Here is a 26,384-nt window from a genome sequence, read left to right as displayed (position 1 = left end):
CATTTTAAAAGACATGCCTCTTTCCTACCCATTCCCAAGTTTCCACCTCTTTCTGCTCTTATCTCATTAATTACACACAGATGAGCATAGAGGATGCCTGTAATCCTCGGCACCCAGAAATACTCTCTACCTACACGTTGCCAGCCTCCTCCTCTCTCTCAATTTCCATGTCTACATGATCCAGCTGCTTTGCCAGCATCTTGTTCTGCAGCCGACAGGCACTCAGCATGTCGCTGCAAGAAACAAACACATCATTTATGTTTTGTAGGTTCTTTTCTCTTCCCAGTGAAACTCTTCTTTTTGGGGGCAAGATTCACAGCCAGGATTCCTGTCAGATACACAGTTCTATAAATGCTAGTATTTATAACAGACACAGTATTTGCTGGTGGATTATGTTTGTTTAAACACTAACCTGGTTTTTTGGACTGCCAGTTCCTTTTCCCTGACCATATCATCGAACAATTGGAGGTTTCTCAGTGAGGCTGATATGCAAATTCTGTCTGCAGACTTCAGAGGTTGAATGTTGCCAATGTTGCCCAAAGAGTGCTCTGAGCTTTGCCTTTGAATTGGAACACACAACCAACAAAGAAGCAAAATGAGAAACTGTAGTTATGTGAAGTTTGTCTGGCATCCTTACATCCCTGCTTTCTGTTCTATTCTAACAGAACTGTTACAAATAAGACCATTATAAATAAAGAACAATATGAATACAAACAGCACAGGAAGTCGGCATGCATGGACTTAAGCCAGAATTTTCAGTATTGGATATCTAATATTGAACATTTATACCCTCATTTAAAGCACTAATGTGTCTTCATTTTAAAATTCCTGTGGCTCCTCTAGAGCCCACCTTGGCTTTGCAATTTTAGTGTTCCTGAACAATAGTTTACAACGTTAACAGGAACATTTTATACTAGCTTAAGACATGTCATACACAGCTGGTCATTCAGCACCACAGAGGAAATTCTGTTTGAACTGGAACAAGGTATTTACGTGCTAGAATCAGAGTCATCTCCAACATCTTCAGAAGTGTCCTTGTTTTCCATCTTGCCACCACCACCCAGCTCTTCTTCCAGCTCATATTCTACCAGATATTGAAACAACAGCTTAATAAAGAGACTTTGAACTTTAAAATGCAAAGCTTTCTATATTTGCTGTCAAGTCACAGCGTGGAGAATCTGAGATGACATTTTATAGCATTACTGCAGTGTACATTAAAAAAATCATATAGCAAAACACACAGGACTATTATATGTCATCGTTGTCGTCAGGATGGCAACAGCACTCCAGAGTGCTTCTTTAAAAACTTCAGGGGTCTCCAAGTATCAGTATCTCACTACCTAAAACACCTTCTCTACATTGCAGCCCCATGTTATTTAAAGAGCCCTCCATACCTTTGCTAAGTTGCAGTCCTATGAACAACCCCACAGAGCTCTGACTCTTTCTTCTGCAGTTTCCGCTCGCTGCTTCCTGTCCCTCACACGGCCACTTTACCCTGTCTGTCCCTTGGATGATAGCTTACCCTTCCTGCCCCTCACACGACCTCCTATCCCCTCCTCCTCACAGCACAGCCAGCAAACTCCAACTGACTGCTCCACCACCTAACTCACCCTTTTATCACCCACAGCTGCGAGGGCAAAGCTGTTCCCACTCTTGGGTAAGTAACACAGCTGCAATATATCGGGGCAAGAGTGCCTTCAGCACTATCTCCATCTGTTCTCCCACAATTATACACCTGCAAGTGAACAGGAGAATGTTCTCTGCCTTCATGTGGAAATGTCACCAAGAATCCCATTTATGTGGGAAAATCCCAGACAAGAACAGGGAGAGGGACAAGGGAGGAAAATGTATGGTCAGGTTCTGGCCAAAGATCTAACATATTTATCTAACATTAAGTTTACATGAATGTCAGTTTTTTGTGAGTTATCGAAACAATTCATTTTCACCTTTCCAGTGTTCTTCAAAGTCAGGGAGCTGACCAGCTGCATCTTCTTTTTCTTCCTCTTCTTGTTGTTCTCCTTCCTCTTCTTGTTCTTCTTCCTCTTCTTCCTTTTCTCTTTCTTTTTCTTCCTCTTCTTCTCTTTCTTCTTTTTCCTCTTCTTCTTCCTCTTCTTCTCTTTCTTCTTTTTCCTCTTCTTCTTCCTCTTCTTGTTTTTCTTCTTCCTCCTCTAGAAACACTAGAGGAGATATTTGCTGTTCTCCCTCACTATAACTGACCTCACGATCTTCCATGCTTACAGTTCTTTGCAAATTGACCAGGCTGAATAAAAAGAAGAACATGTTTTACCCATCAAATGTCCAACAACTTGCAATAGTGGTGACTGTCCCTGGAGGTTAATTCACAGCATTCAGTACATACTTAGTGAATGTGAAATAACTGGATACGACCACATACCTCTGTGCTAGTTACACATTTTGAGTATCAACTATAATAAGTCCCTTAATGAAAAAGCAAGGATTCTGCCTTTTTTTTTTTTCAATTAGCTCAGAAATAAAACAAACCTTCTCAATGTATTTTATCCACTTACACCATGACTTTACCCCAAATGCTTTAGACACAACTCCAACAAACACTGTTTGCTCTTGAGTCTTGGGGAGTTCTCCAATGCAAAGCAAACTGTTCCCAAATATTGCCACAATTTATTAGAATTCAGTAAATTCTGCATGTCATCTAGAATGAGTTATTACCACATGGTTGAGCATTTCACATCTTACTCACAGAGAGACTTGTACATATGATTAATTTTAACGAAGGTGGCTCAGCTTCGAGTGCGTTTATGTAAATCCCTCTGCAGAACTCAAGAAGAATCAACAAGAAGAAAGCATCTATTTTCTCCAGTTAAGGAGCAGAGAAAACACACGCCAGGACTTGAAGTATGGAGGAATGAGTAAATGATAGGAACCACCTTAAAGCCGAGCAGGATTCCTACGCTGGGCTGCTGATTGAAGGATGTTGGTGGCACTAAGAAGTGGCACAAACATCAAACGAGCTGCCAATGCAGCAGTGGCCCCAACGCCTTCAGCCAAACCACTGCGTCGTGACGCTGTGCGGCTCCAACTCCCAAATAACAAAGTTTGGGGTAACTTACGCCGAGGTGCACAGCACGGCAGAGGCCCGAGCCCTCCCACAGGACACCCCGGGCAGACCCTCCGGGCTCACCGCGCTCAGACCCCGGCCCGGCTCCTCAGGGCCCGGGCCCGGCTCGCCGCGCGGGCCGCGCTGCCACGGCAACGGCGCCAACCACCGCGCGCGGGGGCGCCCGGCCCGAACCGCCCCGAACCGCCGTGGGCAGGGGCGGCGCTGCGGGCGCGGCTCGCTGGGACACCCCCGGCCGCGGGGTGGTGCGGCCCGCACTGGGCTGGGTCCCTGGGCTGATGTCCGGTGTCCGAGAGTCAGGGTCCCTGGGCTGATGTCCGGTGTCCGAGGGCAGGGGTCCCTGGGCTGATGTCCGGTGTCCGAGAGTCGGGGTCCCTGGGCTGATGTCCGGTGTCCGAGGGCAGGGGTTCCTGGGCTGATGTCCGGTGTCCGAGGGCAGGGGTCCCTGGGCTGATGTCCGGTGTCCGAGGGTCAGGGTCCCTGGGCTGATGTCCGGTGTCCGAGGGCAGGGGTCCCTGGGCTGATGTCCGGTGTCCGAGGGCAGGGGTCCCTGGGCTGATGTCCGGTGTCTGAGGGTCGGGGTGCCTGGGCTGATGTCCAGTCTCCAAGGGTCAGGGTTCCTGGGCTGATGTCCGGTGTCCGAGGGCAGGGATGCCTGGGCTGATGTCCGGTGTCCAAGGGTCAGGGTCCCTGGGCTGATGTCCGGTGTCCGAGGGCAGGGGTTCCTGGGCTGATGTCCGGTGTCTGAGGGTCAGGGTCCCTGGGCTGATGTCCGGTGTCCGAGGGCCAGGGTCCCTGGGCTGATGTCCGGTGTCCGAGGGCAGGGGTCCCTGGGCTGATGTCCAGTGTCCGAGGGCAGGGGTCCCTGGGCTGATGTCCGGTGTCCGAGGGCAGGGGTCCCTGGGCTGATGTCCAGTCTCCAAGGGTCAGGGTCCCTGGGCTGATGTCCGGTGTCCGAGGGCAGGGGTTCCTGGGCTGATGTCCGGTGTCCGAGGGCAGGGGTCCCTGGGCTGATGTCCAGTCTCCAAGGGTCAGGGTTCCTGGGCTGATGTCCGGTGTCCGAGGGCAGGGGTTCCTGGGCTGATGTCCGGTGTCCCTGGCCAGAGATCTCACCGTTGTTCAGATCACTGAGTTCTTGAAGTTTGAGCCATCTCGAGGAGCTCACTGAGGTGTTTTCCTGCTTGACGATAAGTTTACATTATTTATTCTCAGAGGTAGATTAAAATACAAACCACTGACATGGCTCCTGCCCGGGTGTGGTGGCGTGGGAGCTTTTGACACGTTCTTTTAAAGAATGATTTACACTTTGGAAATACAGCAGCATTAACAATTCCATCATATTAGTGTCAGTAATTACCCTGGTGGGAGCATCTCGACATGTGCTGCCTGTCTGGCACATCTGGTTCAGGTAGTTTTGGGCAACCAAAGCCAGAGACATTCTCAGTGAACTTTCAGCTTGGTGTTTATTCACATACATTTATAAATTTTAAGGCAGCTGGTGGCATTATGATTAAAAGCCTTTTTGTGAATTCAGATGACTTGCTGCAATGTGAAGTCCTGTGGATTTACATTGTTTGGATATTGAAGGTTTCCAAGTTTCAGTCCAAAAGAAAGCTGTCTTAAATGTCTTTTCAGAAGTAAGCCTGTACTATCCTGACAAAAGGATTTCACCACTAGTTACTAATTAAAGGTTATTACAGCAGAAATCATGTACTGCTCATGCTGTCCATTATGTCACATTCTGAACAGTTCCTCTGGCTTCAGCAGCAACTGCAGCTCCAGAGGTTCTGCGTGAACTTCTGTAATCGTTATAAATATGCACAAAATCACTACATGAAAAGTCTTTAGATGATATTTCAGTGATTTACTTAGTGAATGTCTGTGTTCATAAAGTGAATCAGTTTGAATATTCGCTTCTGCAGTGGAATCTCCTGAGCCTGTGTGTTTGATATCAAGTGTTCAGGTACCACATTTAGGGTGCCCAGAGAAGCTGTGGCTGCCCCTGGATCCCTGGAGATGTCCAAGACCAGGCTGGATGTGGCTTGGAGCACCCTGGGGTAGTGAGAGGTGTTCCTGCCCATGGCAGGGGGTGGAACTGGGTGAGCTTTGAGTTCCCTTCCACCCCAGGCCATTCTATGGTTCTGATTTTAGCTCTGAATTGGTAATTAACTGGGTTTCCTTTCTGTTCTATTCCTTGTAGAATAGAACAGAAGTCAAGGAGTCTTGTAGAATAGACAAAGTCAAGGACCAGTGCAGCTGGATCCACAGCAGGCAGATCCCTGTTCCCTCGCTCTTGGCACTAGGCCCCGATGACGTGCTAGAGAAAGCCAGCTATTCAAAGATTCACAGGGATTCGGTTATTAAAATACTGAGACATCATTCGCACCAAAATACACCCTGATCTGTACACAGAGACAGATGCATTCTCAGTTTTATTTAGTTGAAAACGTTCCTTAATTGTGAGCAATATTTCTGTAATTGTTATCGTTGCTATGAGAGTAAGGTCTAGGTTTTGATCGCGGGCACACAAGCACATGCTGCTAATCTGAGCATTTATTTCCAGTGGCACACACAGTATGGAGTATGAATTACTCACAGTGACCAGTTCATTGTCCCACATTTATGCTATAAGCCCTCAATCTTGAGAAATACATGGACTTTCTTAGCTCTATAAATGGTGGAATCTTGATTTTATGGCATCTATTCATATTACATAAAACAAATTACATACAGACATTTGCAGGATTAAAGCTACAAGATGTAGGCTAAAAATATGCAGTGATTAACTGTATAGCTCTCTCTGCAGATCTGGAATAGTTATAACTCTGTTAACTCTGAACCTGCCAGTTTCCACGCTCCTTGAGTCGGGATGAAAAAGATCCAAGCACAGATTTTCCCCTCAAGAAAACACTCAGAAGAACACCTGGAAATATCACTGTTTGTCAGTTTCCTGTGATATTTTTTATTCAGGGTCTTTTTTCTGTCTCAGTTTACAACTGTTTGAATTATTTTTCATAATGACAACATCAACAAGGGTCATGGTTTTGTGTCAGGCAAATGATGTGTTTTTAGGGAAAGACAATGTAGATTTTTCTCTTTCATATAGATAGGAGAAGGGAGAAGATATCTGCAATTCCTCTGAAGGAAGTTATGGCTCCCCAGCCAGGTTCTTATCTCCCAATCTACAACTTATGTCTATCAACTTAAAATCAGAGAATCTTTAAGATTTAAGCTGCTCCAGGAAGTGTACAAAAAAAGGCTTTGGTTGATTCAGCTCTTCCAGATTTTGTGGGCTCTGGACCCCAGTGATCCATCTTGGAGAAAGTGGGAAACAGAGTGAGCAGAACCAGATCAACCCCCTGCTGTTTCGCTCCCACGAGGTTAAATTCGGCAGCATTTCTGTGAAGTTCCTGCAGTACCACCTCAGGATCAGCTGGAAAGGCAGCAGAGCTGGCCACTTCCCTCTGCTATATGGCTGCATACTGCGCTTCCACAGGCAGTTGGCATTTCCCTTCCGAACGTTTCCAAGGTGACAGAAGCTCATATATGGAGCTTTCTGGCGTTTAGGCAGGAAGACGTGCCAATAATGGAATCTGCATTTTGGCAGGGTGGCTCATATCAATTACATAACACGGCTTGTCTGCCCCTGTTGTTTGATAGGGATCGATGTTGGCCTGTAAACAATGGCAAACATTGATTTGTCGGACTGTAAATAATGGCAAACATTGATGAACATCTTCCCAATGACTCATACTTACAGATGTATGGACAAAAAATCAGAGGGGCATTTGCTGTCAGAGCACTTTGTGGAGGAATGGCCTGGGATGGCAGCAGCTGGGAGTGCACCCCTGAGAGCAACACATCTGAGGTAAAACTCTCATCCTGGTCCTGGAATTAGCCCTGGCTTGAGGGCAAAGTGGGGAATTTCATCCCAAATCTGTTGCATAAAGAGAAGAAAAGGAGGGCAAAGTGTCTGGCTGCAGTGTACTTCATGATTATAAAAAACAGTAAATATGGAGGCTGAGGGAGGAACTAGATGTTCTACAGAACATTTAGGAACAGATAAAAACTATATTCTGAGCACTTAAGGTGAAAGGGAAATTAATATTGTGGTTATCCAGATACTGATTAAGTACAGACACACTTGTGATGGGGCTGGGGGACGTTCATACAGTGCAAGTACATGAAACCTCTGAAATGAGCTAAATATTCCCACCGTGCAATTGCTACTGATATTCCCAAATCTCATTTACAAAAATAAGCATATGTGTGTAATTTATATATCTGGAGACATTTGGCGATGTTGCCACAACAGTCTTTCACGAGCTGCTTAGGTGGAATCATGGGAGGGTGAGACTCATTATCCCTGGTGGTACATTTTTTGCCTCTAAAAATTATATGTGACAATGTGACACCTTTATTTTGTTGGCAGTAAAACCACCTGTTCTATTTAGAAAATGATCTATTAAGAATATCAGGTAATGCGGTGCAACTGTAAAATAAATTGAAATAATGTCCTTTTGGTACAGTCTCAAAATCCTGACTAATAGATGACTGCAAACTTGGTTTTTGGCCCAAATCACTGAGCATGCTTCTCAATCCCATCAAATTACGCCACCCAATAAATGATTGTATGGCAGCAGTTACAGAAGTATGGATGACCGTGATCAGGGAAAATTCATACCTGTTACATGTTCCAGAAGAAAAATACTTGACAGATAATGAAATGAGGATATCTGGCTTCAGCACAGTAAAATGTACTTCAAAGTTGTGACCTTTATTACTGTTTGAGTAGGGTAAATACTTCAAGAGTTAGTAATTGTTGATATAGTAGTAATAACAACTAATGACTTAATAAATAGTAATGATTAAATGTCATTTTAAAATTGTCCAGATGTGGGTGGAGTCCATTAGCGTGGCATTTGACCTGGCATGGACAAATACTCCAGAAACACTGATTTTGGGACCACTGCGTGGCTTTCACAGCTCTACTACGGCTTTGCCACAGCAGAGATCCAAGTTTGCCCCAAGCTGTGTAGCTCTGACCTGACATCCCGGTCCTGCTGGAGCTGCAGTGATCCCACAGAGTCCCCAAGGATGCTGCTGAGCCCCACAAGCAAGGTCAGAGCATGGGATGGACTTTTCCATCAAAGCTGGTGCCTGCAGCCATGGGGATTGAGGAGAAGCAGCAGTTTTTGTTGGAGTGAAAAAAAGGCTTAGGAAACATTGAGTAGCATGGGCCATCTTTTTAAGACTATTTGACAGTTCCCAGCCGGTAGCTAAAGCTAAAGGAAAGCTTTAATTATTTTCAAGAGGATTAGATGAGAAAGATTTGGAGAGCTTATTTATTTTGTTTTGTTTTGATGTTTTAATGGCAATTTTAATAGTTTCTTAATCTATGTCTTAGCAATTTTAATCTGTCATTGACTGTAATGAGTTTGGGATATTTAGCTAGAACTGTAGGAAATTAAATATATTGTTGATCTTTATTACTTTATCTCCTCTCTTTCCTTTGGCAATAGGAGTTATTTATTTTGAGTGGGTTGTGCATATCTATATCTATATCTACATCTACATCTATATCTATCTATCTATATATGCATTTAAAATATATATTGTACGTAAATCCAAGGCTAAATGACCAAACATTTGTCCTTCTTTTTTATAATATGAGGATCTAATCAAGGCCATTGTAGATAAAATGCAATTTATTTATCTGAGGGAACTTTTACATGTGTTTTAGGATTGCCATTGCATTTTTTACTTGTGTCAATGGTCACTTCTGTAGCGAGGTTTGTCCTTTCAGAACATGTGTTACCATGGTGTGTTTATATCGACACACAAATACACACAATCACACAATTCCATGTGTCATCCATGCATAAAATCCACTCAGACACAATCCAAATGTGCAAAGTGCCTCTGTGGATTTTTTTGGCAATTTTTATAGATATATGGCGAAGACATAGAAAACTGTTCTCTTTTACTAGTAAATTAGGTGACAGCTGTCCTGCCAGAGGAGAAAAACACCGAGGAATTCTCAACACAGGTACATAGCCCACAGGACCCTCAGCCTTAAGAGTAGGAAAAATATGAAAAAAAATCTCAACTGAAAATATCCCAAAAGGTGTGAATGTGTTCTGTTATATGGAGAGACAAAATCATTCCGTTCTCTATGTCACCAGGTAAATTCCATTTAAAATCTTTTCGTTTACTTCCTTAAAAAAAAAAAAAATAAAAATTCATGCAATAATCCAACTCCTTGAGTTAAAATTTGTGTCTTTTCCTTCTTTTTGGATGTCAGCTGCAGGATTGCCATTGAAATGGGCAGAGGGAGGAAAAGATCAGAAAGAAAATAACCCCTTACATCATTGTCACAGGTTCATGACATGCTTGTATTTGTTGTATTACGTTTGCGTGTGTATTGTGTACATCTGTTCTCCTGCATCTCACGGATCTGTTATTCCCCTCACCCACCACCCCTCAGTAGCCATTTAAATTGTTGGTACTAAATAACAATACAGAACTAAGAAGACAAAAACATGAATCCAACACTTTACCCCAGCTGCTTCCTTTCATTAGCTTAAGGTACCTGCACAATCATTTTTGTTTTATGATATAATTTCTTGAAAATGTCTCCTTCACACTGTTTCCTTTGTGGGTTGGTTTTAAAATTGTCATTCGAGATTGAACAGCACCAAAAAGCCGAGGAGGCGGAGGAGGAGAGAAGGAAAGAGCGAATATGGAGGAGAAAACCGAGTTTGACCTGCAAGTCAGGATGAACCCGAGGTCCCGAGGAGCCCCGTGGCCGGGTCCCCGCTGGCCCCGTGCCGGGAGCCGCGGTGCCCGGGAGCCAGCCGAGGTCCCGGGAGTTCGCGAGGCACAAGAGGCGGAAGCCGGACGATGGCAGCCCGAGCAGCCCGGGATGGAGCAGTGAACTGCTCCGAGCGTTTCACTGTAGAGAAGCCCCTGAGGAGCCCGAAAGCGGCGAGGCAGAAGTTTGTGTTGCGGGCTCTGCCCCTCTCGGTGGTACCGCCGGGCCGGGACAGCGCGCAGACAGCGGGGAGGCGGCATTTCCCTCGGCACGGTCCCAGGCTCCACCGCCGGGGCGCTCGGAGCGATGCTGGAAGCCGGGCTGCAGCTGCGGTGCCCGGGTGCCGCCGGGATTTGCCGGGAGCTCGGGGGGGCGGCGGGGGGCGGCGGCGGCGGCGGTGCCTGCGGTTCACATGCCCCGTGCAGAGCGGCCGCAGCGGCTCCGCGCCCCCGAGCGCCCCGGGACCGGCCGCCCCTGCCTTCGGCTCGGGCTGCGGCTCCTCCTGCTCCTCCCCGGCACGACGCGCGCAGGACATTAGTGGCTCCGGAGCACTTTGAGTTGCTCCCACCCCGCTCCGTGGGATTAATCTATCCTTTTGGAGGTTATTTTCGGCAAACAGCCTCGCAGGCCGGCAGAGCGGCCGGAGGAAGAGCCCGCGGCAGGGGAGGGATGCGGGAGCAGGGCAGCGGAGCCGGGCGGGACTGAGCCACCCGCAGAGGAGAGGAGGAGAGGGAAGAGAGCAGAGGAGAGGAGAGCTGCCCTGCTCCCTGCTCCCGTGCCGGGCTGCCTGCATGGCTCCCGGGCACTGTGGAGATTGTGGGGGCTGCTGCTGCTGAGCAACCATCCATCGCTTTAAACTCAGCCTCAACTTAGCGCAGCAGGCAAGAATGGCAAAGCCACTGGAGCTTTGGAGCTGCCAGAAGAGCCAGGGAAACTGGATTTTGGTCGCTGCTGTCTAATAAATGGGAGTAAAATGGAATTTCTTGCCTGGGTTTTTCCTGCCTTGATTCTACTGTGCACCCAACAGCACAGGTGTATCAGGTAAGAAAACATCTTATCATTCTTTCTTAGACTGGCCTCAGGCAGCCGTTCTCTCGGTGTAGCTGGAGTGAGTGATGCCAGCTCTGGCTGGGGCTCCCACTTTTGCCCAGGGATGCTTTCTGTCCTTACGGGCCACGACTTCTTTGAGTGAGTGTTCAGGATCAAAAAGGGCCCTTGACTAAAGAGTTTCCTTAATGTGCCTCATGTGTTTCAGTTTTTTCTATCTTCATTCCCTAGCTGAGAACACGCTTCTGCCAGTTGAGCAGCAGTTTCTTGGCTTGGTCAAGGGCTGTGTTTTTAACAGGAGGCTCCTGGAAGCCTTTTCCCCAGGGCACCTACTCTAAATTGGGGGCAATCACTTTTTGTAAGGCACTGCAATATCCCAGCTCAGCCTCAGCCCCTCCAGCAGCTCTGTAGGGGCCTGCTTGAACATGAAACTCTTCCATAAACCCCAGCACAATCAGTGGGGTATGAGCTGAAGAGCTTTGCTTAGAGCCTCCATAGGTAACATTAAACCCCCAAAATACAGCCATCCCTTTCTAATGCATTCATTAAGTCTCCTGAACTTGGGTTAGTAGGAAGAGACTGTCAGAGATCTTAGGGGAAAAATGTTTGGAGGACACAAACCATTTCTTAAAATAATAATTTTTAAAGAAAGATATATATTCGCAGCTTTCAGTCACATTCCCTCCAAAGGTGTTAGCTAGGCAACCAGCAACGGTCTTGGTATATTCTTATTCTCTCCAGATCTGGAGGCTGGATGTGGAGAAAGCTTGCCATGATTACGCAATGAAAATAGAGGGGGGAGTAAAAAAGAACTTGCTGCATGTAAAAACATGCCTACACCCCCCAGAGCAGGGGTGTTTGTGGCATTAAAGGGGTCTTACATCTTCTGCTTCACAGACATCCTTCCTAGCTTCAGACGAGTGGAAGAGGCAAAGTGGGAACTGTAGTAAAACATAACATTGTTGTTACAGGTTTTGGAATTCATCAGGGAGATCTGATTTTTTTTTTCACTGGGAAGGAAGAGAATCTTGCTCAGAGAAAAGTGTAAAGTCAACTGCTCTTAGTCAGGATTGACAGAATCATTTATCCTGTGACCTTGAATCTGTTATCCAGGGTCAGATCCTGACATCCTCAGACTCTGAAGAAATCCAACATTACAGTGAAGGCAGGGGAAATACTGCTGATTACCTAAGGGCACCCAGCTCTTGCCCATCATTTCAATGATCCTGTTTCTCCCTCTGCAACTGGGCTACCATTGAAGCTGTGGGTTGTAAAGTGATGTTTGAGTACATAAGACCAAAAAAAGAGAGGATTTGAAGGAAGAGTTAGTCTTCTCGGCCTTTGTCTTCAAGGTCTGCCCCTAGGCACAGCAACTACCAGGATATGTGTTTGTTGGATACATTATTTCTTTTATTATTAATTCCCTAATTGACTTTCTTTCTCCAGTTACACAATAGTGATGAATTGTCTGGTAGGAATAAATCTACTCATGGCAGACTCAGGGAAGGCAAATCCTAACTTCTGAAATTCCAACTGTTCAGGTTGTAGCTTTCCAAATATTCCAATGTGTGAGGCATTCCATGGTCAAGGAAAGCTGGTCTGTTTGGATTCAGGATTTAGGGTGGCTATGGCAGGGCACTGTTTAATCTTGTAAAAAGGGAGTAGCCTTGCTTGCATGTGTACTTTAGATCAGTTAAACAGAACTAAAGTGAGATTTTATCCTTTACTAAAAATATTTTTGGTACAAGATGCTTGCTTTTATGAATAGCAGCATATTAATGACCAAAACTGCCAATGGCTTCATTTTAAAGCTCTGATTTTGTTTTCTAAAGGCAGTATGATTCAGAGTTTTGATGATAGAGCTCATCCAACACCCCTAAATTCTCTGCTCCTGAGTTCTGTGCACTGTATATTGAAAAAAAAATCCAAAAAGGAAGAACATTTTGGTGATTTCCAAATTCACCAGTAAGACAAAAGAGGCAAAAGATTTCCCAAAAGCAAAACTACCAGTGAAAATAATGTTATGATTTGGCAGAGGAGGGAAGTGGGGGATATAGGTGGGCTACTTCCTCAGAGCATTTCTGAATACCCTTCCAGGGTGCTCTAGCTGTGTGTGAAGCAATTTCTCTGTCATGTGTGTTATTTGACTGAAGAAAATGAGCCAAATTCAACCTAAGTCAGCACATTTTTGTCAGGTAAACATTTTTAAAAAATAGTGGTCTTTGGTCTGCTCAAGACAGTGATTAGTGGAAAGGGATTTGACATTTAAATGATTGACAGGTCCTAGGGAAAAAGACTGTGGCTTCCACTATTTTATCAGGGTTTGAGATGATGTGGATGCTGTAATAATAAATGTGCCACAGTGTATGAGATCATCTGCAGAAAGACACTTGGGGAACTATTTCTTCATTTGTGTGGGGAAAGAGCACTTCTGGAAGGAGTTTTGGGGTGTGTGTCTGTACTTTGTAATCCTGCACTGAAAGAGATTTTAATTCTCTAATTAAAATAGGTGTGTATTTTATATTTAAGTTTCTACTCTCTTAAGTGACTTTTATACTCTTGCATTTAATTGTCATTCTGCTGTGTGTCTCCCTAAGCTTTTTACTTCTATTTGTGGAAAACAGAGCAGCTTTAACACGTGAATGTATGCAAAGAGTGGTCCATTTTCTGTAGCTTAAAACTGCCAGAGAGGCTTTGATGTTCTAAAGGTTGCCATGAATTAAGCTTAATGCTTTTTCAATTACATTTCAAAATACAAAACATATTTACAGTGAGCTTCCCTTAGAGTCAGGAATGGCAGATGGGAAGGATATACATATTGCTCTGGATAATCCTGGAGTTTGGCAGAGGTCAGATTGTTCACGGACCTTGCAGGATATTCCTTGTCTTTTTCTCAAGGAAAAGTTTTCCTCAGTGGGGGTGACATCAGGACATCTGCCCCAAATGAAATGTACTGATCTCAGTCTTCCAGACAAACTGTTTTTACCACCTACCAGGTTAAAAGATTCATATAACAATGATGTTACAATCCCCAAGAGAATCAGGTCTGCAGATCTAAAGAAGAAACAGAAGATGCAAAAAGTGATTTTCTATGTCTTACTGCTCTATTAATTTTTCAGATCAGTGCACTCTCCTGACCAGTGTGGCCTTAAATCTGTGTGCCAGTGGCCACTGACTTAAAGATCCTGAGCTTTTTTTGCACTGATCCCAGGGATTTTGGCACTGCTGGGCAAAAATGAAATTACTAATACTATCCCTTTCTCAGCTGCTGTTGTGCTCTCATTTACAGGGAACTTACAGATTGCCCCTTGCTTTGGTGTGATTTAAATACCAGATATTTTCTAGTAATATTGATAAACTTCTAGCAAGAGTTTCCAAGCAGTGTTCTGGAAGAGAGCAAAGACAGGCTAATGTCTCACTTGTCTGACAAGCCCTTTAAAGATGTGCAGTTCAGGTTGATTGATGCTCCTCCCCCAGATCACTCCACATGTAGGATGCATGGTCCTGCAGCAGCTGGGAGGGAGATGTCAACTTGGATAGGAAGGATTTGGGGATATGTGTACTTTTTATTCTAGAACTGCTAGTACTTAGCTCTGAAAGAGACATTTCTTTGCTCTGTCACGTGACATTCATTGCTTGGAGCCGCTTTCTCTAACCTGTGTCAGTATCAGGGAAAGAGGAATTCCACAGGTTTATGCAGTTTATCAATGGGGATTTCCTTTCCCTTTGTCTATGCAGGAGAACTCACTATTGCTTTCATGGTTTAGACAGCAGTAATCTATTTTCAATGAGCTCAGCTGAAGTTCTCCCAATGCTCCAGATATGGACAGATACAAATATATTCTCAAAAATAACGACTTGGAATGAGATACATACTGAGTCAGTGTGGATCAGCTTCTTCAGCTTTAGATTTGGGAATGACTTCCAGAGGGACAGAAGTCCCCAGGACTGTTGCCATTCAGCCAGCGAGGCTTTCTACCCTTGCCTTGTGCAAACTGAAGAGAAGCTTTTCAGGAGCTCTTTCACCCCTTGGATTTGACAAACCAATACCTTGATTTTAAAAAGTCCTTCTCCTTACTGAAACAAGCTTTACAGCAGCTTACATTGGGAAGTGAAGCTGCTGAATCAACTAATAATAGTTGCCTTTCTTTTCATCCTTACTGCTTACACGATGAAAAGTTAATCCCTTCAAATGCATCTTTTTTATGCTGGTTTTCCTTTTTTTCAAGCACAATAATGAATAATATTTTAGGCCATATATAATCCCAACTGCTAATCAAGGATGAAGGAAATTCTTCCATCATCCTTCTTGTAACTTTAAAGCACTGGATGTGATGTGCAGAAGAAGTCTAGAGGAATGACTCAAAGGAGTTATCACCACATGGTAAATCGAGCCATAAAATTTTTTCAGCTGTAATATTTTAATAACCCCCCCCCGGTATTAAATGAATATAGCTCCACTAACTCCAGCACATTTGTTACACTGATGATCTGACCCTAAGGCTTTTTTAATAATAGAAACAAGATTTATTTTAATTGTGTCATGGATATTTAAGTAAAACTCCCTCTAGATTGTAATCTGCTCAAAACACTGAGGACAGGCTATAGCCCTCAGTCTTTAACCCGACTCTCATCATTTTAACTTCCTTGGAGTTCCACAGCTTTCCTTAATGCCATTAAAATAGAATCCTGACACAGGAGAACAGCTGTACTCCAAGTGCTTTGTCAAAACATGATCAGGCACATGAGATACATCACTCCAGTGCTGTCACCTTCTGACTTGAATTCTGTTTTCAAAACACTTTACTGAACTTGCATGCTGTTTTAGCAACAGAAGCTGAAAAGCATCACTTTCTTTTGAGAAGGCAAAGAGATTTTAAGGAGATAGATTCAAGTGTATTGTAGTTAGATACTCTAATTAGGAAAAGACATAGAGTACCATTCTTTACATATGAAAGGATCTCTGACATTTTACTGATTTACTGATACCTTTCCGTGTCTATGGCTGAGACTTGGGAGTTACAAATAAGTATGTTTTTAAACAAAGTTATTATAAAGCTCTAATTTCATTAAAGTAAGTAATTATGGTTGGATGATTGAAAGACCAGCAGTCTGATAGAAAGAAGTGTTGATACAGTTGATAAGACCCAATAAAGAAGGAAAAAACCTCTGTCGGCATCTGTTATAAATCTTCAAAGCCATTGTCTAAATCAATTATGTTATTCCAAATTGTGTAGCTGAAAACACGTCTTGGAGTGTTCCAAGATTCTTCTTCAGGAGAGGTAGATGGACCTGAGAAGTAGCTGGGATAGTAATTGAGATGAATACATAACAGTGCGCTCATGGCAAGAAAACCTTCTAAATGCAGTTTAACATAACATTTTGCTGGGAACTAATGAAGTTGCACTTGGAGCAGCGTCCCTGTGCTGGGAGGTCACAGAAGCTTTGACAGCTCTGCTAATGCAAGTCTTCAGTGTCTCTGCTGCTCAAAACTTACATTTACACATTGTAATCCCAGAACTCCTTCCTTGTATAATTGAGTCCGAACATGAATTTTATGACCAAGGCAATCAAAGGCTTTCCTTTCAGTCTTCTGTGAGAAGAGTCGGTTACTGTAGGATACTCTGTTCCTGTGCTGGCAATAACTGCTCATGCTGAGCTGAATGCCCAGGCTGGCATATTCTGGAGAGAAAAACCATGTGCTTTATGTGGGTCAATGTCACATGAACACTCTAAGAAAGTTATGTAACTACCAAGGCAGAATGTGTTTGTGGTGTATCACTCTGCAGCCTTCCGTGGATATTTAACCACTTCTCTTCTGTTACAGGTCATAGGTACCTCTCAAATGCCTCATTTATAGCTGGGCTCAGTAGAAGATGCTAAACCAGTGCTCAGGCAACTTTGATCCAGTACTTGCATTCAGTCACAGGCCCTCTCAAACCACTGGCAATTCTTCTCTTTGGTGGTGGCAGACGTTGTCCCAGCCCCTCATTTACCCCTTCCTGCCCTGTCAATCTCAGTGCAGTGAGAGGAACGAAGTGAGCAGGCACAGATCTTCAACTGGAGCCTAACAGGTTTAACAGATAATGAAGATAACACAACCTTGCCTTTGTTTGTAAGAGATAGTGGAATGCCCACATCATTGCTTGTGCCAGGGCTGTGGGGCTGGCAGCTGCCAGGGGCCGGAAATGGCAACCACACCCTGGGCTAAAGTCTTCAAAGAACATCACTGGCCTGGAAAGAAGAGGCACCCATGAGAGGGAGCCTGACTGCTCAGAGGGGCTGTGCCATGAGCACAAATCCTACAGCAACGCATCTCCTAACCAAAACCTGCTGCCTGCTATCCAAATTCCAGATGTGATGTTTTTCCTGTTTTCCCATCGCATTTGACAATGCACCAGCCTTCTTGATCTCAGCTGTTCTGTAGTAAGAAGCTGTCACAGCTGCATTTCAGCGTTCAGATGTATTTTAGGCAATATACAAAGTATCTTTGTTTCCCTCATGCTTTTCCTAAGTTTCTAAATTTATTTTCCCTACTTTATTTAGAGAAAAAGAAACTTTAAAAAGTGAGTGCTTTTACTTAAAGATGCCACAGTTTGGCCTGAAATATTTTTAAACAGAAATATCTGAAATTGTTTTCCTACCTGTAAAAAAATCTCCAATATAGCTGATTCTACTGTAGGTGGTCTCTGGTGTAAAATAAGTCAATAACTTCCACTTTCTGTCATTCTTCAGTTTGTAAACATGGGAAATTTTAAGATACTTATTCTCTTTACCCAGAGCTATGAGTGACATCGGAGATTACATAGGTTCCAACATTGAAATCTCCTGGTTGCCCAACCTGGATGATTTGATGAAAGGCTACGCACGAAATTTCAGGCCCGGGATTGGAGGTGAGACTTGGAGAATAAATAATGTCTCTTTGATTCTTGCAATCCTTCTGATGTTTATGTGAAATTCATATTTGAAATGATTAAAAAGTCGTGAGTCTTTCACTGGGATGCTGGAAAAAAATAACAATCAACAATTTGCTTGATTTTGACAAGAGACAGACTGTTCAACAGCAACACAGGCTTCTGATGCTGTTCTTAAATCGTTGACATCTAAGCTGAAGGAATTTTGTATTTCATTAAATGGTGATAATTTCTACATCTGCTTGAAGTCATGCTGTCTTAAACTAGATGTAATTTCCAGAAAGGATTCTGTAATTTTCAGTAGTTGTGTTTTTATCTTGTGTCCCTTATCACTGAAGTGAGGTGTGCTGCTGGAAATTGAGGGCACAATGGGTAAAAGATTTAAAACTCTTGCTTTAAGAATGTACTTTATAATGGAAAACACTTCAGTAAACTCTGTATGAAAGAATTAACAGTCTGGGGTCATTGATATTTTTATGGGTACAATGATGATACAAATCACCCCATTCAAATGTTTCTTCTCAGGTCCTCCTGTTAATGTTGCTCTGGCAATCGAAGTAGCCAGCATTGACCACATCTCAGAAGTGAACATGGTACAGTATCAGATTTTTTAGCTTTGCTTTAAAAAAAGCAAAGGTTCAAAACCAGAAGTTGTATTTGTTGAGCTACATAAACTGATTTTCTTCATCAAGGCCTATGCAAGTCTTGCAATGTGCTATGTATAACATAGATATTGAATCACTTTTTTATATCTTGTGCTTATCCATAGTAGGAGCATATGACCAAAATTCAAATGCTTGGGCAGCTCCCTGGTTGACTAAGTATAAAAATATGTATTTGCACTGAAAGCAAATAATATATTTCTAGGCTGAGACATTGATTTTTTTTGGCTAAGTTCCAATACATTATCATTGTCAGCATCACTTCTTAATTAGGATCTCTCTTGTCACAGGAATACACCATGACAGTATTTTTGCACCAGAGCTGGCGAGACGATCGTCTGTCTTACAACCACACCAATGAAACTCTGGGCTTGGACAGCAGGTTTGTGGACAAGCTCTGGTTGCCAGATACTTTCATAGTCAATGCCAAGTCTGCCTGGTTCCATGATGTGACTGTGGAAAACAAACTTATCAGGCTCCAGCCAGATGGAGTTATTTTATACAGCATCAGGTGAGTGACAAAGAGTACAAGTATACCGTGTTGTGTGTTAACTTTTTGAACATTCTATAGTCACTCAGCATTCCTAGGAGGATTTTCTAAAGTGATTATTAGTCAAAAAATGGAAGGAAGCTCCTATCCCCGATCCTTTTCTTTGTAAGGAGAAGTCAGGAAGGTTTCTTTGGCAGCACTAACCCATTTTCCACTGCACAGTCCCTGATCATGTCCAGAATGCCCTCAGTGGGAGAGAAGCCTCTCATGGCTTTGGTCACCAGGCAAGGAGGTGCTGAACACAGAGCAAAGATTCTGTTCTCCACTCTTTCACTATTTTCCAAGGGAACTGTGAGCCTGATTTAGGCTCAGCTTCCCCATCTTTCACATAGACAAAGTAGCATTTCTCATTCTGGAAGAAGGCTGTGGCTCAACTCAGTAACTATATTGACAGTTAATTGTGTAATGTTCTGAAAAATAATGAATGTGCACCTTTGAAACTGTATGTCCAAAGTCCCCCTTAAGGTATTGGTAGTGATCTTGGGGACAGTAGAAGGGAGGAGATTGAATCAGAAAATTCCTTTTAATCATCATCAGTAGCTGCAGAATCTTCTGACGTTAGACGAATCATATGACCTTTTTTTCAATTCTCTCTGCCTCTGGGTTTCCCACAGGCTCAGGCAGCAGCCAGCAGGACTTTGAAAACAGTTTTCTTTGTTAGTATTAAGGTTTCAAAGTTTTCCACTCAGTCTTTTGAGTTCTGAGGAAAAGGCTCTGTCTGAATGTAACTAACTGGTGTTCACGTTGCTCCAAACAGGATTACCTCAACAGTGGCCTGTGACATGGACCTTTCCAAGTATCCAATGGATGAGCAGGAATGCATGTTGGATTTGGAGAGCTGTAAGGGCTGAGTACCTCTGTGTCTTGTGTAAAGCCTGCATACATTGTACTGAGATAGCTGGACTTGGCTGGGATGATTCTGCTTTAGTCAGTGGAATGTAAGAGGTGCCTTGGGGTTTAGAGTGAACAGAAATCTCTTCATTCCCTGTGTGGGGCATTAGACTGTGGACTTTTCAACACCAGTTCAACCCTGGTCCAAGCTAAATCTCTAGGATTTGATTTGGGGATGATGAACAATGTACAGTCCTGCTGACAAATGACTGGAACTTTGTGCTTCATGTGAAACCTTGTGCAGTTGTGACAGTCACTGGCATTACTGAGGTTTGTATCAAATCCAGTGAGAACAAGTAGAAAAGCCCAAAGGCAAAATGTGATGTGCTATTTTTAATTTATGAGAAAATAGGAAAAAGAAAGAATTCCCTGCTTTTAATGAATGCCATTGTGACTAACCTTCACATAGCTCTTTAATTTGCCTTGGCATTTGTGTATCTGTTACACAGAAATCCATCAGAATACTGCATGGATGGGCTTAATTCATTTGTACTCGCAAAGGAGGGTGAAGAATGGATTTATATTTTATCCAAATTGTACTTAATCTACGATCAGCATGTAATTCCTATGAGCACTAATTCTTCTCAATGAAAATCACCACTGACAAGCAGAGACCACCCAATCAGGGAAAAATGAATCTGGTTTTTAGATCAAGGAGCCTACAGGTCCTGAGGGTTCCAAAGATCTGGGAACAGCAGATCCTGAGCAGATCCCTTGGCCTGTTGATGCAAGTTTCTCATTCTCTTTTTTGTCACTGACTTTGTTTTCTAGGCTGTTAACCACAATACCATTTTGTCCTGTCAAAAATAGCAATCTACAGTTTTACTTACATAATCACCAAATGCAGAGGCAGCAGACAGTACCCCAGCAATTTCTCTCCCAGCAAGTTCTACAGGGAGTTTTGGAGGGTGTTGAAGGTTTTAATTGAATTTGAGTGTTTTCATTTCAGTGGAACAAACAGAAATAAAGTCTCTTTAAACAAATGGATGCTTTAGTAGCAAGCTGTCAACGAACAGCAAAACTAGGAAAGACTGATTTCCTGTGGATTTGCATATTACATAAATCCTCTCATTCAGATCCCCTCTTTCTATCATGGCCCTGGTGCCCTGCACCTCTCCACAGCACAGAGAAGTACCCAGACTGAATCTCAGTATGTTTGTAACATGTGTGGTGGAAATCAGCATAGCAGAGGAACTAGAGATCTTCTGCTATGAATTCTCTAAGCTTTGGATTTCTTCCTTGAACTTTGTGTTTATTCAGCTTTCTTTTGGCAGATGGCTACTCTTCAGAGGACATTGTCTACCACTGGTCAGAAAACCAGGAGGAGATCCATGGGCTGGATAAGCTTCAGCTTGCTCAATTCACAATTACCAATTACCAGTTCACAACAGAAATCATGAACTTCAAATCTGGTAACAGAATCTTTCTTCAATTCAGGGACAGAATCTGACTTTTTCCTGCAGAGAGAAACCTCCTCTATCTATAATAGAAAATCCTTCTTCTGAAGTAATTAATTTAAGAACCTATCAGGTTTCTGATAAGAGTTTCCTTCATCTTCCACTTGTAAGAAGTGCCATTCTTTGCTGAGTCTCCAGGTAGCCACTGTAGCGTGTTCTGTCCTTTAGCTCTCTCTGCTCGACAAAATACCGTGTGTGGAGTAGCCAGACGGCACTTGATAAAAAGCACTTGAGGTATAGCTCACATTTTCTTGACCTAATTTGGAACTTCAGATCAAGAAAAATTTCCATTAGCCCTGATGTTATGAAGCTTATGACGTACAGTCGGATCAGTCTAATTCCACCCTGTAGAAGTCAGTGGTGTGTATGTCTATCACTGGGCTTATTGCAATGTTTGTACAAGATTGGAGTCATTTCTTTCCTGCTGATTTTTCATCCTCTTTCATGTATTCAGATTCTCATTTATGCTGCACATCTCCTCTAAGCTCTTTTTTGAGTTTGAAATTAACTTGGCCTTTTAAAAAATCTAAATTTAGTATCTGGAGGACTTTCTACAGCAGATGATAAGACAGTACACATTTTGAAGCAATACTGTTATTTGAGAAGACTCATGATTTTATTTTCAGATCTGGCATTGATATGACCTGAGACAAATCATTTGACCTATTCTTAGCTGATGAAAGCTGCAGTACCTCGTGCAGGGTTTATGAAGCATCAATCAAACAGCATTCAAAAAAGCTTTTTGTGACCCTTGTCCAGAAGATGTTAAAGAATGTAGCTCTGTGTCATTATAGGAAATGTCATTTTTAATATCAATTTAACTGTAATTCATGCAGCCAGAATCTCTCGTGCCTGCTCTCTTTTCCAGCAGGTCAGTTTCCCAGGCTCAGTCTCCACTTCCACCTTCGGCGAAATCGTGGCGTTTACATCATCCAGTCTTATGTCCCTTCCATCCTACTGGTGGCCATGTCGTGGGTGTCCTTCTGGATCAGCCAGTCAGCTGTGCCTGCCAGGGTGTCACTAGGTAAAACAGATGGCTTGGGGACTCATGGGAAAGGGAGTGCTCCCGTGGTAATTGTGCTCTCTGATAATCCTCATAAAGGTGCATTTATGACCACTGTGTTTACATTTGCAGAAGGGAGGGTTCTTTGAAAGATTTCCCTCCTGGTTTAATTTCTGTCGTGTTATCAGAGCAGCTGCTTCAGTAAGGAACAGGAAATAACCACCTAGGGAGGGTTAAAAGCAATAATGACTGTGAAAGAAATGAAAGAATTGATTTGAAGGAACTGGGACAGCAACAAAAAAAAAAATGTTCCTGGAGCTTGTGGATCTGTTTTTCTGTCTAAGGGTTGCCAGTCCAGATGTAAATGTGTTTGAGGGTTAATTCTTTGGGTTTTGTTTCTCCCGATCTACGACAAAATCAAGGATAACTTGTTTGAAGCTGCCTTAGTTATACAAATGCATTTTCTTACAAGTTCCCCTGTTTTGGAATTCAGAAGCCACAGTATTATGGGGCTTTTACTGTGAAAATAATCCTCAGCCTCATATTAATAAATATATTTATGTATATTAGTGCATGTATTTCTCTCTCATGCTACTCTGCAGGTATCACCACTGTTCTTACAATGACCACACTGATGGTCAGTGCCCGATCCTCACTCCCACGAGCCTCTGCCATCAAGGCACTGGACGTTTACTTCTGGATCTGCTACGTGTTTGTCTTCGCTGCACTGGTGGAATACGCCTTTGCACATTTCAACGCTGACTACATGAAAAAGCAGAAGAACAAGATCAAGGCGAGAAGGCAGAGTGCAGAGGTCAGTAAGTGTGATACTGGGAGTAACTTTGCCAAAGCAATCACCCTGCTTCATGACCTTTTTCTCCAAATTCTTCCTAAGAAGAAATGCTTTGAGAGTGTTCTTGATGGTGCCTCAGTAATTCAGAGCATGTAAAGCCATAACCAGAATTATATGTGGTAGCACAGTCTTCCATCAGTTCTGCCAAAGCAAGGACTAAATCCTTCACCACCTATGGATCCCATGGGTGTCTCACCATGCTGGTGCCATGAATAGCTTGGATGAATGACACTGTCCTTGCCCTATAAATTGCCATTATTCTCCTCTTTCCTTTGCAGATCAACGTGAAGAATGCCATTGTTCTGTTTTCCCTCTCTATAGCTGGTGTGAACCAGGAACTGGCCATTTCCAACAGGCAGCACCGAATTCCCAGAAGCCTGCCTGGATCATATGGGACAATAGAAATAGAAACTGGAGAGACAAAACAGCAGCAGGGAATGAAACTGGACAAAAAGACTGGCCTGAAGTCCCTCTTTAAGCCCATTGATGCTGACACCATTGACATTTACGCCAGAGCTGTGTTCCCAGCAGCCTTTGCAGCAGTCAATGTTATATACTGGGTTGCATACACAATGTAAAGACAACAAAAAAGGGAACATTCTTCCCAAGACCTACAAACTGATCAATACCCACAGGCTAAAAAGTGCTCACTGAAACGGAATTGAGGCAGTGCTCAAAGTATTTTCCAACGAGCTCAAGACACTTCCAAAGTCAAGAAGATCCTGCTATGAATTCCTACTTAAAGCAGCAATTTATTGCTGACCTGATTTGATACAGTAAGACTGCACTCTGCCAAACAACTCCAGCTCTTTCTTTCCTGTAATACCATGAGACAACTTTTCATATGTACATATTTGTAGCAAAAGCTTATATCTTAAATGACCGTGGTTTTCCTCCACTTCAAGGGTTGATCAGTAATGAAGATTTGGCTTTTCACACTCAGATAATTTCCTTTTTATTTGTAATGAAAGAGCTCATTCCTCACTTCTGCACAGGTGGTTTTCTGCATCTGTGGGCTGGTCTAGGTTTAACAGTAGTGCTAAAAGTTGGAGTTTTTAATCAGAAAAATCTCATGAACAAAGTAAAAGGGAATAGAGGGGTGTGGAGGGTTTTTCTTAAAATATTATTTGTCTTGGATAAAGTATTGAAAAATTTCAATGCTCTTAGGCACAGCATGAAATAAAATATACTACATAAAATTCTACTGAATTGTTAATAATGACTGTATTACATTTCAGATTTAAGCTAATGAAAGATTAAACACTTAAAGGCAGAAATGTTTATTAGTTTAATAGGCCCCAAAACAGATAAAAGTGATTTAGAACCACAGGGAAAGTTCAGGCTTCCTGTGTTGGATTGGGAAAAATTTGAAAGGTGCTTGATAATGAAGGATGTTGGACTCCATTTGCAGGAAGAATTTTAGAATTTGTTCTGTTAATTTTCACTGAGAATCTACCATGTGTGCCTCTGAAAATATCTTTTTTGAATCTGTCCCTAAATAGCTGAGGGAAGTAAAAAACATTTCATAACTGTCTTTAAGTTATTCTGTCGCTTTGGATATTTTTGCTGTTTTTATTCTGAGGCTAACCTAATCCCTTAGACCTCTTCACTTCCATTATTCAGCAGTGAGATTTATGGGTCCTCATACACACTGCTTCAGGACTAGATCTCTCACCCAACTCATGCAGAATAACACTTTGTTCTGTAAATAATCTCAGTGAGATCAGCAAGTGAACATAGTGCTCACAACAAACCAGTTTCACAATTATTCTCTAAAATCTCCACAGTAAATATATTGGAATATGGATTAAAACAACTGAAATATTGTTAGTGCAGGAAGCCAATGTAAGACACTACAAAAAAGAAATTTATTTTGAGGGTATTGTTGCCTTGAAAGTGAGAGGTTGTTTTAAAAATAGAGACTGGCACAAAAGAAAAGGTGAAATGAGAGAGAGGGAAAGAAGGAAGCAAAACAAGGGGCTGAAAGCTGCAATGGAAAGGAGCATGGAGAGAGACTAATCCAGAACGTGTGGCTGACAACTAATTGTTGCAATAAGGGTGAAAGGAGGATTTGATCCCGGTGGAGCATGTGCACATTCCTCCTGCCTTAACCTAGCTGTGATTTATGATTTGATTTCATATGACCAGCACTGAAAGATAAAACATTTTAGCACTGATTTATGACTTAGAATAAGATTTGTTCAGTATGAGTGAAGTAAGAGGAAGAGGAAGAAGAAGAATTTTTCTTTGAAGAAAAAATAATGATCTTGAATTGCGCTGTAATAGAAAATATGCTCCACTGTAAGTCTTAGGTTCACCTCAATCTTTAGTTTCTGTTATCATGGAAAAGCTATCAGCCAACAGAGTGCTGGAAAACCCCAAGTGACATCAAGCTGTGATTCCACAAGTCCTCACCAACCTGACCCTGGACTGAGACTCCTGCATTCTATTCCCACATCTCAGCACTGACCTGCTGGGGAATCTCAGTCAAGATCTTCCGCTGCATTGTCTGAAAAATTGCTATAATGATTTCTTCCCTATATCTTTGAGTTTTACAGAAGAAAAGCCCTTCAGGAGAGGCAGAAACTCTTATTCTCCATCTAGGTAAGTGTGTCCAACTGCTACTTTCATGGTACTATTTACCATAGTTTCTGAGGCTCACATACTGAATTAAGGAAAAGTATCACTCAAATTTCACCTTACATAGAAAGCTAATGAAAATCTGCATCTCCTTTAATAAATCCAGGTAATCAAGCTTCTTTTCTTTTCTTTTCCTCATGCTTCTCCTCTTTCTAATTTATTTTTCTTATTGTTTGTTCCTGATGTTGATGGAATGCTACATTTCAGAAATACACTGGTTTTTTCCCTAAGTTTTTGGTCATAATCACTTTCTCTCCAAGGAAACTCAACTTCTTCTGCCTTCTTCTGAATCAAGCCTACTGCTCTCTATAATGATTTAATGCGAAGTGGAATAAAAGCAGCAGAAGCATGACTTTACAATTCCTTTTCCTTACTAAGTTGTTCCTTTTTCCATGATCCATCACCAGAAAAATATGACATTTTTTAGAAAGACCACAGTGCCGCCACCTTCTCTGT

At 42.7% G+C, this 26,384-nt stretch overlaps 2 protein-coding genes across 14 annotated transcripts in view; one reads left to right on the top strand and one right to left on the bottom strand.

The window, feature by feature from the left end:
* CFAP74 (cilia and flagella associated protein 74) overlaps positions 1–3,207 on the bottom strand; it is a 36,119-nt gene extending 32,912 nt beyond the window's left edge. For 7 of the 12 annotated variants that reach the window (XM_040084766.2, XM_040084764.2, XM_040084763.2 and 4 more), the window contains exons 1-4: positions 1,395–1,570; positions 994–1,084; positions 413–559; positions 135–233 (exon numbers count right to left, since the gene is read on the bottom strand). In XM_040084766.2, coding sequence (XP_039940700.1) covers positions 135–233; positions 413–559; positions 994–1,046 — 299 coding nt within the window. In that variant the 5' untranslated portion in view covers positions 1,047–1,084; positions 1,395–1,570. Of the gene's footprint in view, positions 1–134; positions 329–412; positions 560–993; positions 1,085–1,394; positions 1,571–1,946; positions 2,261–3,089 lie in introns of those variants that run through there. The other 5 variants (XM_040084770.2, XM_040084765.2, XM_040084762.2 and 2 more) reach the window with 4 other exon arrangements.
* Positions 3,208–10,643: 7,436 nt separating this feature from the next.
* GABRD (gamma-aminobutyric acid type A receptor subunit delta) lies at positions 10,644–24,492 on the top strand. 2 transcript variants are annotated; one of them, XM_040084485.2, is made up of 9 exons: positions 10,644–10,952; positions 17,739–17,851; positions 18,398–18,465; positions 18,825–19,045; positions 19,842–19,924; positions 21,250–21,387; positions 22,301–22,456; positions 23,038–23,249; positions 23,567–24,492. In XM_040084485.2, the coding sequence occupies exons 1-9, from the start codon at positions 10,885–10,887 to the stop codon at positions 23,864–23,866; spliced, it is 1,359 nt and encodes a 452-aa protein (XP_039940419.1). In that variant the 5' UTR covers positions 10,644–10,884; the 3' UTR covers positions 23,867–24,492. The 2 variants fall into 2 exon arrangements, with proteins under 2 accessions (XP_039940419.1, XP_039940420.1); XM_040084486.2 differs by having other exon boundaries at positions 10,650–10,952; positions 22,304–22,456.
* The last annotated feature ends 1,892 nt before the right edge of the window (positions 24,493–26,384 follow it).

The sequence above is a fragment of the Hirundo rustica genome, chromosome 22 (genome assembly GCF_015227805.2).
Source record: "Hirundo rustica isolate bHirRus1 chromosome 22, bHirRus1.pri.v3, whole genome shotgun sequence".
Taxonomy (NCBI): domain Eukaryota; kingdom Metazoa; phylum Chordata; class Aves; order Passeriformes; family Hirundinidae; genus Hirundo; species Hirundo rustica.
This window is presented reverse-complemented; position numbering and strand designations above follow the sequence as displayed.

What these genes read in the sequence shown, in the direction of transcription:
- GABRD (XM_040084485.2), top strand. Translation starts at nt 10,885, where the DNA reads ATGGAATTTCTTGCCTGGGTTTTTCCTGCCTTGATTCTACTGTGCACC. An exon ending in ACATCTCAGAAGTGAACATG is followed by an intron (nt 18,466 to 18,824) that starts GTACAGTATCAG and finishes CTCTTGTCACAG; the next exon opens with GAATACACCATGACAGTATT. An exon ending in GTTATTTTATACAGCATCAG is followed by an intron (nt 19,046 to 19,841) that starts GTGAGTGACAAA and finishes TGCTCCAAACAG; the next exon opens with GATTACCTCAACAGTGGCCT.